The 13,347-nt window shown below is 38.6% G+C and overlaps 1 protein-coding gene across 1 annotated transcript in view; it reads left to right on the forward strand.

The window, feature by feature from the left end:
* fgf11b (fibroblast growth factor 11b) overlaps window positions 1-13,347 on the forward strand; it is a 37,928-nt gene that overhangs the window by 13,029 nt on the left and 11,552 nt on the right. The window contains exons 2-3 of the mRNA XM_005931916.2: window positions 6,554-6,664; window positions 7,637-7,740. Of these exons, the coding sequence (XP_005931978.1) occupies window positions 6,554-6,664; window positions 7,637-7,740 (215 nt within the window). The remainder of the gene's footprint in view (window positions 1-6,553; window positions 6,665-7,636; window positions 7,741-13,347) is intronic.

A 13,347-nucleotide genomic window follows, 5' to 3' on the forward strand; every position in this document is an offset into this window, starting at 1 on the left:
CACACACACACACACATGTGCTTCCTCTCCATGGGAAATACCCTGGACGGTGGAAGATGCACGTTGTGCTGCTGGCATATTTAGAGAAAATTCTGCAAGGCAGATGTAGGTGTGTTCACCCTGAAAGAATGTGTGCACTGCCTGCTGCTCGTGTAACTACAGAACAGGGTTGCAACTGACTCTGGATGAATCACAGCAGATAAACATGGTAGGATTAATGATGATCATGAGCTTTTTTTTCTTTTCTTTTTTTTAAATATATGGTCACGTTTGAGTGCAGAAACACTGATTACCAAAAGCTTGTGTTCCATTTTCCAGCACACTTTCAATGTCATGCGTCTGGTCATGACCCAATGAAAAATACATTGTTCTTCTTTTCTACAAAAACAAGGCTGGTTTGATTAATAGCCTCAGTTTCAACCCCCAAAAAGGATTAACCGTCTCACGTTATTGTGTTAGATAATGTGTGCATAAATATATAAAGTTGAAACAATTGGCCAACTAGTGAATTTATAGAATTGCAGAGAGCCTGCAACCACTTTGATAAAAAGTTCAGTTTCTGAATCCAATTAAAGTAAGCAAACTGGATTTGCAAATATGTTTCAATAATTTCTCACAGTGTATATCACAAGCTGCGGCCCTTCATTACAGTTAATGGGACTGTAACTGCCCCCAAAACAGTAAACTGATCTTAAAGCACTCTTAGTAAAAGTCCTGCTTACTTAAGTAAAATTCCAAAAAGCTGACAGATAAAAGTAATTTTAAATATTAAAAAGGCATCTACAGAAAGTCCCCTGTCACTTTATAATACTGAGTAAGGCGTTATATCATTGGTAATGCTTACGCAACAATGTGTAAATGCCCTCTTACAGAAGCATCTGGCTGAAGCGGAGCTAGTTTTAACTACTTTAGACACAGTTTGGAAATTTACTCTGCTGAAACAAGAGAAGGCCCTACCTAACTAAAAAAGCTGCACAAGCTAAAACCACACTGAATCTTTAACAGGACATAAAAGTAACAATTAACGAGCAACTAAAGCTGGGACTATAGCTGTGCACGGTGGGCCACATTCAGACCCCTTAAGAGGGCAGAAACCAGTGAAACTCCTCTTTATGTCAGTGTAAAGAACTTTAACTAAACATTTAATGTCTGATATGTTTAAAAAAAAAATTACTTCACTAACACACCTCAGTTTTTCAACATGATAACGAAAACTCTGTCAGCACGACTCTTTAGGCTTAATTAAGAAATAAAGGTGGAAAATTACATAAAAGATTCAATTGAATGTTATTGTTTTTGTTTTTTTCTTACTGTAAATCCATTTGTAGAAAGCATACATTTCCATAATAGACAGTGAAAATAGAAACTTTGTGTTTATCTATTACGTATTTACTTTGTTGTTGTATGAATGGGCATGGTGGAGCTCTTTATCAGCAGGAAAAGCTGCAAAACTTATGAAAATACAATTAAAATCCATATTGGGCCAAATTGCAGTCTTTGGTCCATCTGTGACACCCTGGGCCTTATTTTTTACACTCTGAGCTAGAATATTTGTTTTGAATACAGCTAAACAGAACTGAGAAACAGCGGAAATGGCAACCCCAAGTTTTACTTTTGCACCTGTGTGCTTTCTATCACTCCATTATGCAGTACTTTGACTTAGAGGACCATAAAATGGTCACTGTTTTATCCCCTGCAATAGATCAAATATGCTTTTACTGTTTGAGAGCAAGTATGCCCTGTTATGCCAAAATCAGTACACATGACCTTTGATCCAGTAGCTCTCCAAGTTATCATCTTCTATCTCTGTTTACCCCTGTGGAGCAGAAGTAGATACTCAGTGTGCACACTAAGCATGCTCATGATACAAACACTGGCTTTTTGCTCATGTAAACAACTCTGTGTGCTTTGCTAATCCAGAGGTAGACTGCTGTCAGACTGTGTCACTATCTATCAGAATGCTCCTCCAGGGCTTATAAAAGCAGGAGAAGTTGGCTTGCCTAATAATGTGCGCTTGCTATACTGTGGCATGTACACAAACTAGTTTAGGGGGTAAAGCACCATTTGTAACTTTAAAAAAATGAAGTCAGTTTAGTTAAGTCACTCAGTTTTCTGCAGATACAGATTCTGCTCATTTATACATGTTATTGTTCTTCATTATATCGCAATATAAAGTCAGATGGCAAAAATGGCTGTTTATACACACCAGATAAATTAATAATGAATACATATATTTTTAATTTTTCTTCATTCCCATTGATTAACAAGTCTAGGAGGAGTTAGGGAACAGACACGTGTGCATTTGATACAATCATTATAGTAAGATATTTATTTAATTTAAGCCTTTAATCTAAATTGTTCTATTTAAATGAAACAAAAATCTCTCAGTAGTGATGCTGGACAATGGGCAGAAAATCAGATTTTCAGGTGTTTCTGACTCTTTAACAAAGTGTTAAATGTTCTTTACATTTACAACACAGCTAGCTTATTTAAACAGGTCAACATGGCTATTACTTTTAAAAACTGGCTAAAGAGAAGCTCACTCTTAGCTGAATGAATGAACAAATGTTTACTTTTGTCTTTTACATAACCTGTACTTCCCGAAATCAGACATATTACCCAACAACAACAGACCAAACATGACAGCATGTTTCCCACCGTGATCTAAGATCAGCATATCAGAGTTGTATAATAACGTAAACATAAACAGAGACCTCCTAATAATGTTCCAGGAGATATTTTACTATGGTTTTCTAACCAAAGATGTAAATGCTGCATGTGCATATTTGACACAATCCATATATATATATAAGTCTATAATCCGCATGGAGTAATATGAAGAATTTGTCTAACATGTTACTGTTGTCCTCTTTACATGATTTAGAAAGATATATTTATAAAATGAAAAAAAAAACATTAATAAAAATACATTTAAATGAATCTTCAATATCAAAGCCTATCCAAATCAGGAATGTGGACTTAAATAAATAAAATATAAATAATTTCAAAATAAAATGAAGGGAATTTTCCTGTATCTTCCACGTTTAATATGTAATGACAATATTCCCCATCTTTAATGAGCAAAATAAGAAAAATTATATTTAAAACATTTGTGACATCTGTAATCTTTCTTGAATATACAATAAGTTCTTACTTTTACCGTTTGCTCAGATTTCTTCTCCTCATGATTTTGTGAATTTCATTCAGTTTGCTGTTTAAAAAGACTTCAGATTCCAATTTGCTTTAAATCCCAGTGATATATTACACTATCCCCTCTTTTTGGACGGTAAACACAACAACCTATTTGCCATTCTCACCATGTTGGTCTGAAAATCTAAATGTTTGGCCAAACTCCTCGTCTTCATTATCCTTATGAAGTCTGCTTTTTTTTGTTTTTTTAATCCCTGGCACAAACATCCTCTTTTTTTCCAGCTTATTTATTTGTCTCTCCAATCCATTAATACAACAAGCAACTACAATATGGCAATAGAAAACATATTTATTCCTTTTTACATAAGCCATTGGTGCCCTATAAAGAATTAGCTACCCAGTGAAATTCTTCATAAAGCCCTATTTCATCAATCTTAATATTGCGAGCCCACATAATCAGAGACCTCTTATTACCGGGAAGAATTCAGACACGAAAGACAGGACTATATCTCATCACTGTCGACATTTGTTGTGCGGATTTGGCCTCAGTTGCTCCACTAATCTTCTTTTGGTAAAAAGAATTGAAAAGAAGAAACTGCACTACCTCAGCTTGAAAATAGCCAACCAAAAAACAACTAATCAGTTCAAGGCTGCAGCTAATTTGACTAATTAATTATTAATCAATGGATTACTTCCTTTATTAATTCATTCTTTTAAAAATATGACAAGAAAAAATATTCTGGGCCAAAGTCAGAGAGTGAGTGTCTATCTGCCTGAGTTTTAGACATACACTGTACATAAAGGATGCAAGAAGCAGTATTATTATGCACTATTGTATTCAATAAGATTTAAATGTGAGTGCAAATATTTGTCACCTGTCACCCTATGCTAGTTGGGATAAGCTCCAGCCCTCTTGTGACCCTGAATTGAATTTTTGCAACTGCTAAAATACTGGCCATTGGAAAGAACTGGAAGTTATAAGCTAATATGCTACTATAGAAGTTTAAGTCACTTCCATATTAGCTTCACTGAGGCTTTATCCATCTTTTTTTACAGTCTTTTATTCTAGAGCAGAAATATCTTCGAAGATCAAACAAATTTTTACCTAAAGATCCTTACATTTCTGCAGGGCACATTATGTCAGCGTCTCACATCCTCACAAATGGTGACGTGTGCCAGAAATGGTGGGACATTTGGTTTAAACTGCGCTTTGAAGATACAAGAGTACGATTGAGCTGGTTTCTGCCAACATTTCAGTGACACACCATTGCAAAAGCTCTGAGATTCCCATATTACAAGAGAAAGATGTTGCAACAGCTGGAAAATAGGAGACTTCCTTGAAAAACTTTTACCCCCCCCCCGAGTTCTGACACATATCATTTAGGAGACTATTTCAGCAATCTGGTGCCTTGATCACCAGTATAAATGGTGATGGGACTGTGGTGACATCAGTGTTTTCACACGACGTGACCAATCCGCTGACCACAATGAACCCTCAGTGCAGCTGTGGTAAAATACAGCTGTCGTGTTCTTTCCTGGGAGCCTGCTCTCATTATGCTGGATCAAAATCTAATGTGTGCTGGTGCTGTGGTGAGGACTGTGGAGTCAGAGCCAGCTCTGCTAAGTGAAACATTAGTTTTAGTGCGCCTGACACCAAGCATGGGAGTTTTGATTGCAGCTATATTGCACAAGCTGTCTATTGAATTTCTGCCTAAATGTGCTTTTTTTCCCCCCTCTCCTGCACATACAGCCGTCACTCTTCATGAAATGTCAGTGTCATCTCATTCACTGTTCCCTCGCTGTCCCTCTGCTCGCTTCTGTCCTCCCCGATCCTCCCATTTCCCTTTCTTTCTCTCTGTCTCTCATCTCTCTCTTTTGAATCTGCGGGGACAACTAATGAACGGCTTCCCTGCTCTGATTGGATGATGCATGATGTTATTAGGTGGGATGAAAGCAAATATAACTCAGAGGGTATGGAATGGAAAAGGAGAGGAAAGTGAGAGAGTGGAGACAGAGAAATGTTTTGACAGGAGGCTTTGAAAACAAAAGGACGTGCATGCGTGTAACAATGGGAGTAGGTCACAGTTTCACTGATGTTTCAGCCCTGGCACACTTCCTCTGGGAAATAGTCCTACAGATCTCATCCCTGTATCCTCTGCCTCGCTCAGGCTCCTCGCGCTATAGTGTGAAGAAGACGGGCAGATTGCGCAGTGCCCCAGGTCATTCCCAGAGGAGTGTGTGCGAGTGCATGTGAGGAGTATAGTGGAAGGGGAACTCCCAGATGGCCCTCCAGAGGCTCCATCATAAACTGCTCCTTTAACCATCTTTCATCTGCCTTATTAAAGCTGGAATGAAGGGGGCTGATCAGGTCACTAGTCCTGACTGAATAAAGCACTCTGCTACAAGCAGAATCAGGGGAAATGCAGGGTTATCCTTGTTGTTGGAGTAGCACGACATTAAATCAAATCAAATCAAATCACTTTTATTGTCACATCACATGTGCAGGCACATTGGTACAGCACATGTGAATGAAATTCTTGTGTGCGAGCTTCACAAGCAACAGAGTTGTGCAAAATACAATAATGTAAACAAGCAAAATACAAGAATGGCTACATCTGAAACTAATAAATATATGTATAATATATAATAGTATATGCATTTCTGGATGTGTATACTAAATATTTTTCTACGTGTGTGTGTGTGTGTGTGTGCTGAGCTCAAAAGAGAAATCACAACAAAGAGCCTGGTGCTGCAGAGATTCAGTTTGTTAAATGGACACAGAGTAGGCTGTGGGGACTCCGCTCATGAAACATTCAGCTCCTCTAGTCAGTCACATTTAGCACCCAGTCCCCTTGAATATATTGTTTATTTAGCAAGAAGGAGACTGTGAAGTATCTCACTTTACTTTATTTGCTCATGGCACATGGCTAAAGAAGAACAGTGAAACAAACTATGCACTGTATATAAAAAAGATGGATGTTACCAGCATGACATCACCCACTGGTTTCCCTACAGAGAAATCACTGTCTTGTACAAAAAAATACATAGCCGTGTAATATTCTTACATGTTATTGCAAATTGCTTTAAGGTTGTACAAATATTCTTCTATTATAATATTAGAGATCTTCCACCGCCAATAAAAGTTTATAAATGTGTAATGCTGATGCCCAGTTGCCCTTCAGCATACATGATCATTTTAAATTAGTTCATAACAGAAAATCATTAAGGTTACGTCGCACATAAACCACATTCTAGCTTCATATAATACACTTCTTAATTTTTCTCATTGGTGCTTTTGTTTAAAATGACATATTTGACTAACCATTCGTTTTTTTCAGGGCCATTAAATTAGTAAATGTCACATCTGTCTAATGCCACGCTGCTTTCTGGTCCTCCCTTGCAGAGCCACAGCTGAAAGGCATCGTTACCCGGCTGTACAGCCAACATGGATACTACCTGCAGATGCAGCCTGATGGCACTGTCGACAGCACAAGGGATGAAAGCAGCTCATTTTGTGAGTATCAGTGTACAGATATCATGCTTATGTTGTAAGTTTTTAACAATTATTACAAATCTAGCCTCCAGCATTGCTTCTACCCACTTATATATGTATCTAAAACTGGAAAATGGAAATGCTCGTAATTTTTTTGCCAAAGTTAATGCTGTAAAGAACTTAACCGAACAACAGCAGGTGTCGTGCTGTGCTGTAAGGGCCTATGGCTGAAGAGTGGAGGAAAAAGTTAGGATTTTGTCAGCTCACCTGTCAAAATTGGTTCAATTAGGACTGTTATTTTTGTCTCTTAATAGGAAGCACATCATGTCGCAGTGCCTGTCAAACTTTGGCAATTTAGTGTGTTCGGCTCTCATGCAGAAACGCTTGGATCACAGATTCTGATTGGATCTGCAGGTCACTATATGCACTTTATAAACCAGAGAGAGCAGTGACATATTGCAACCGTTGAGACGATGTGAATGTTCCTCCTGACCTTTTGCAAACTAAATCTGGCCATCAGAGCGGAAACTATGCAGTGCTCTCTTATCATTTCTTTGTTTTTGACCTTCAAGAGTCAGACATGGGCCTTTTTTCAAGCCGAAGTCTGAATGTGGCATTTTATTTACTCTCGATGTAACATTACTTCTTGGTGAACTGTTAACTAGCTTACTAGTGTATTTTACCAACACTGCGTTGCTGTCTTTACTCTAAGCTGCAGTTGGCATGGCAGAACATTTCCATTATTGTTCAGTTTTAGTGGCAGCACAAAGCTCAGTGAAGGTGACAGAGTGTTATGTTTCCATAAACATAAAGTAAGAGGTCACTGCATTTGGGCTTAAGAGAGAAACCGCAGGCAGCACTGACACTGGAGCCATTCACCCTGCAAATATGAATACAGAATAGCAGAATGTGTTGTGATATGGTATTGCAGTTTGATTTTCTGACTTTTTCCTTTCCTTTCTTCTCTATCTCTGACTTTATTTCCCAATTTAGCACAGTTCAACTTAATTCCAGTGGGGCTGCGGATTGTGGCAATTCAGGGGGCAAAGACAGGGTTGTACCTCGCCATGAATAGTGAAGGATACCTCTATACATCAGTAAGTATACCCATTAGGCTTATACAAACAAAATACTTCCATTTCATGACATATCTGAGATATGTTGCTGTGACACTAAATCCAAGATGATTGTTCTGCTTTTGGATTAGAATGCATCCATTGAGGTTTGGATAACAGCTGCGGGGTCCTGATATCTTTCCTACAGAAAAGCTAATGCCTACTCACATCACTGACAAGGAAATCAAACAGGAGAAAACCAATCAGGGCGTTATCATCAACTGTCATATTGGATTTAGAGGTTCAGTTGTCTGTCACTTAGACTTCAGTTTACCGTCTCTTCTATTTCAGCATAATTTGCATGACATGGGTCTGATGATGTATACGTACATGCATCACAAACCTCGCAATGCATGTATATACAGAACTGTAAAAATGAGGGTAAATTCAAGATATAAGCCCACTTACCACAAAAGCTTGCATATTTTTTGATTCTTGCCTCGCTTATTTATTGCATTGAAAACATAAATTCAATTTTAAAACATTTTTCTAATTTATGAACTTAGAAAGGTGTAAAACAGAAATAAAGTAACAAAGAGTGAAAAGAACAATATATTAGTATGGGTATTAATATAAGTTGATGTATTACAGTTTGTAAAGCTATTTGAGAACACACTACTAAATAGGATGTCAATAAATAATGACAATTTTCTCCCTTTGGGTTGCATGGGGTTGGTCAACTAGATTGTGATCTTGTATGCTAAAGTAATCTTCAACGTCTTAATCACAGCTATGTAGATAAAAATATTTTTTAGCTATAAGTTCAAGCACTTCAGAAAGGACCTCACAAGTATGAATGGACCATTTTCCCTACTGCCATTGGTGTACAGATTACAATCATAAGGTGGTCGATGTCTGTTGTGACTGCAGTGAGCCCAGAACCAGAAAGTGGACACAGGAGATGAGTCCTGTCAAGCCTGGATAGTTTAGGAGGCAACTGACAAGTACTGGAATGCTAAGCAAAGTGTGGTTCTAACAGTAGCAGAAGCAAAAACTGAAGCCACAGAGCATGACTTTCAGTCAGCCTTGAGGTAATTCTAGCAAACTGTCAGGTGACACAAGGAGAAAAGCAGCTTCCAACTCACACTTTATTCAGTGGAGATGGAGAGCTGCTAACTTCAACAGAGGATATAGTCAGATAGTGGAGTACTTCGAGAATCTCTTCAATCCCACTGACACACCTTTTGTAGTGGAAAGAGAGACAGTGAAGAGAGAGGTCAGGAGGTAGTTAAAAAACATTTTGGTGGCAGGGCACTAGGGGTTGATGAGCTTCACCCTAAGTTTCTTCTGCATTGCAGCTATAAGGGGATCACACTACTCAGCTTGACCAGTAAGGTCTATGCCAGCATACCTCAGAGGAGAGTTCAACCATTAGATGAATCTTGGATTCTGGATAAATAATGTGGTTTTCATCCTGGTCATGATATTTGAGGGTGTATGGGAGATTGCTCAACCAGTCTACATGTGTTATGTGGACTGGGGTATCCTGCGGGGGATGCTTGTGGTGGTATTGGGTATCAGGACTGTTTTTATCTGGTCCAGTTACCTGGTCCCTGTAAAACCATAGTAAGAGCTTGACTTTCATTGCCAGCAATAAGTTAGCTTGATTCTAAGAGGGCTTTAAATTCCACCAGGCCTTCTGTTTGTCACCGATTCAAAAAGGGAAGGGAAAATTCTATAAAAAAAAGTCTGTTTTGGGCTTTTTTATTTCTAGGTGCAGCCAAGGGGTGGAAGGTGTCGGGCTCAGTGGTTTCAGGTTCATATCTCTGCTTTTTTGGCTTCACCGAGTAAATGACCTTCTGTTTGCACTGAGGTGATTTGCACCTATAAGTGTGAAGTGACTGGGATGAGAAATAGTGCCTCAAAGCAGGGTTTTGCTGTCAACTATCATTCATTGATTGTGATAGTAAGCGCAAGAACGATCCTTTCTGAGCATGCCTAGATATACAGCATTATTCTGGTCACTATTGTTGCCATTAAAATGTTCAGTCAGTCTATGGCTATACTGAACAAAGCTAAATAATCACTAGGGTTTGAGAGTAACGAAATTTCTATTCTCTGTATGTCCTGTACATGTGGCAGAATTGACAAATAAAGTTGACTTGACTTGACTTGATAATTGCAAATATAGACATTGATACTAGAGACCTTACAGATCATTTGTACCAAAACAATTTAACCTATCTTTATGCTGCAGTATTTTAAAAAACATTAATGTGGGGACTTTGATGTAATCATCTTCTTGTCCTAGTACAGCTAGAAAATAAACAGCTCTGGTCAAGTGAGTTATGCTAAACATGTTACGCTACACATATTTTACTGAGATAGTTTATAATTCAGAAACATCTTTAGAACCTTTTAACTGTTGACGTTTTATTTTTTTTATTGCAACCAATAGAATATAATGAGTTCCGTACTTGAAACAGGGATAAAAGCCTGAGGTATGTCAAATTACACAAGAACTGGACTGAAAGTCAGAGGTACTTGGGTCTTAAGGAGTGATGAATCCAAGTTAAAAAACTAATGAACGTGCTGGGGATCTTGTCAAAACTAATGGAAATATGAAAGCAGAAAAGTTCCATCAGATTGTGATCCACCATGTAAAACCATCTGGAAAGTATCTGATGGCCAGCAGCACAAAAGTGGCCCCACTGATTTGCCTTCTGTAACGGAAGGAAAGTCTGGGAACAATAGGGAGTGACCTCAAGAGGCCAGACCTCAAGAGGCACCACAATGGTTGGTGGAACCCTTCAAGGACCACCACATCTCAAAAACGAGTAGTTCCTTTATTCAAGAAAGGGAACCAGAGAGTGTGCCCCAACTATTGGGGGATCATACTCCTCAGCCCACCTGGGAAGCTTCATGCCAGGATACTGGAGAGGATATTTAAGCGTATATCAGAGTTAGCCCCACGAGTTTATGTGCCTTGTGACTTACAGAAGGCATTCAATCATGTCAATTGCATGGTAAAATAGCATCAGGAGCTCATTCATTTGGAGTACACCCACCATTCGACGGGTGTCTAACTTCAGTCCCTACTCCAAAACAGCTGAATCAAATGATTGGATTTTCTCTTCAGCATGCCATCAGCTTTGGCAAAGGCCTGGTAACAAGCCATTCATTTGATTCAGGTGTATCGGAACAAGGATGCATCTAAAAGGTGCAGGGCAGTAGCTCTCGAGGACTGGAGTTGGACAGCCCTGCGCCATTTCTTCACATTGAAAAGAGCCAGTTGAGGTGGTTTGGAGATCTGATTTGGATGTCCAAACCACCTCCTTCTAGGTAAGGTGTTATGGGCATGTCCTACACTGAGAGTTTAAATCTCTCGATTGGTTTAGAAATGCCTCAATATCCCCCGGTAAAGCTGGAAGAGGTCAAGTCATGTTTATTTCTATAGCGTACTTAAAAACAATTGCTGTACATCTAAAACAATAGCCAAAGAGTGAGGTTGGGGTTACTCTGCTTAGACTGCTGCACCCCGCAACCTAAAGCCAGATATGCCACAGCAGATGGATGAATGAATGAACGGATGGATGGATGCTCTATTTACAAATTTCAATAGATTGCTACACCCTTTTTCAATTTTCCAAGTTATAATAAGAGATAGCTCAACACTTGTACAGTTCTGTAGTTTTTGCTCCATAGTAGTGAAATAAGTCATCAGATCCTTAACTGACGTAAAAGTAGCAATACCACACTGTGGCAATACTCCGCAACAAAATAAATATCCTGTCAACTTAGAATATGTGAGGCAATGCTTAGTAGCAAAATACAACAATTTATTTTTCAGAAATGTGTCCCAGGTCTCTGTTTTATGTATATATTACATTTTACCACTTTAGATATTTAAGTATTTATTTGAAGTCATTTATATTCTTAAAAGTCGACCTTTCACTGTTTAAGAAAATAAAATGTTCAGGCTTTGAGACCAAGCATATACAGTACCAACTCATCTGGGAGTTTTAACTAAATAGTTTATACTTTAAGAAGTGAAGGAATGGACAAAAAGGGCAGATGGATAGTTCCAATGTCGTCTGTCTCAGAACACTTGACTCTTTCAGTCAGCACCTTGGACAGCTTTGGTGTCACTTCAAGAGGATAAAGTCTGATCAGCACTCTGGACAGTGCTTGCAATACTGCTTACATGCGATTAGTGTCAAATCACTTAACCATGGCTACATGCTTAAAAATTTATGACTACTACAGGAAATGTTGACTCTTTACACCTTACTGTGACAACTTTGTTTTCTATGAAATCCTGCATGAGATAAAAATACCAAGGTGATAAAGTTACATTTGTTGCTATAAATAACAAAGACCAGGTTATCTTAAAGTCACTAGAAAGTTAGACTGTGCACAGCTGATCATTTTTCACCTTGTGTCAATATCCTAGCTATGAAAAAGTACAAATATTGAATCACTCATGCACCCATTTGTAAAAACACATTTATTTATTCATGTATGTTGTATAACTAGGATCTTTTCTCTCTACTGGTTATATGTGCTGCTTTCAAGAACGGAAAATTACATGCAAAATCAGTGAATGCAAGTGTGCATCGATGCATATAAATGCGAGAGGACCATCTGTGCATGAAAGAGTCAAATCTTGAATATTGGCATATGGACTGCAACATCTCTTATTATCTTCTCAGCCCCTGATTAGCATGCATTAGACTTTGGTGCCTTTCCTCTGTGCGAAGAGGAGAGAAGGGATTTCCTCAGCAGCAGTCGATAGCTGTAGTACATCCCAAACTGACCTCTTTCGGAGAGATTCCTCTCTTTTACACACAGTTATGGGCTCATATAGGTGCAGTACAACAGAACATGATTTTCTTTTGGCCATAAAGCATGTTCTAATTTCTGAAACATTAGTAGTCTCATTTTATTTTATTTAATCTTAGTTCTTTGAGTGAGTGCATTTGGCAAACATCTGCATAACTTTGTGCTGTGTTTAAATGTAAATCATCTTTTTCATTTAAAAGATGCCAGATTTTTTTTTTTTACTCAGACAGCGTTCTATGTGATACATATGCTTTTGGCTGTCACAACAGAGCTGAGGTGGCTAACAGAGTGTTTTCTCACTGCTTGTTCTGCCACTTATGTTAGTTATTAGAAGGTTTTGCCTCTGCATGCTCAAGGGAAAATTTTCTCATGCCCCTGCCTCATGCATATACAGCAGTGTGTGGCTGTTGAGCCAGACTTGGAAAAAACAGAGGAAGGAAGTCAACAGTAGCGTTGTCTCAGACATAAATCTCAACCTCACTACCTGTGGGTGACAACAGGAAAAGGCTGGTCCCGATACAAAAATAGAGCTTTGCTTGTTCCTGCCCCATTTTATAATCTATGTGTTCTGGAAAAACTCCTCATGGACACTGAGAAAGAGAGAGAGAAACAGTGTGTGTGTATGTGCTAGGGAGAGAGAGAGAGAGAATGAGAGGGAGGGAGAAAAGAGCTTGTGTTAGTGAAGGCTAACATGACCATCAACAAGCAAGTTTTGGCCAAAGATGTGCTGGTCAAAACTAGTCAGTACACACACACACACACACACACACACACACACACACACACACACACACACACACACACACA

Source organism: Haplochromis burtoni, unplaced genomic scaffold (genome assembly GCF_018398535.1).
Source record: "Haplochromis burtoni strain Fernald_Lab_line unplaced genomic scaffold, NCSU_Asbu1 Contig_152, whole genome shotgun sequence".
Lineage (NCBI taxonomy): Eukaryota > Metazoa > Chordata > Actinopteri > Cichliformes > Cichlidae > Haplochromis > Haplochromis burtoni.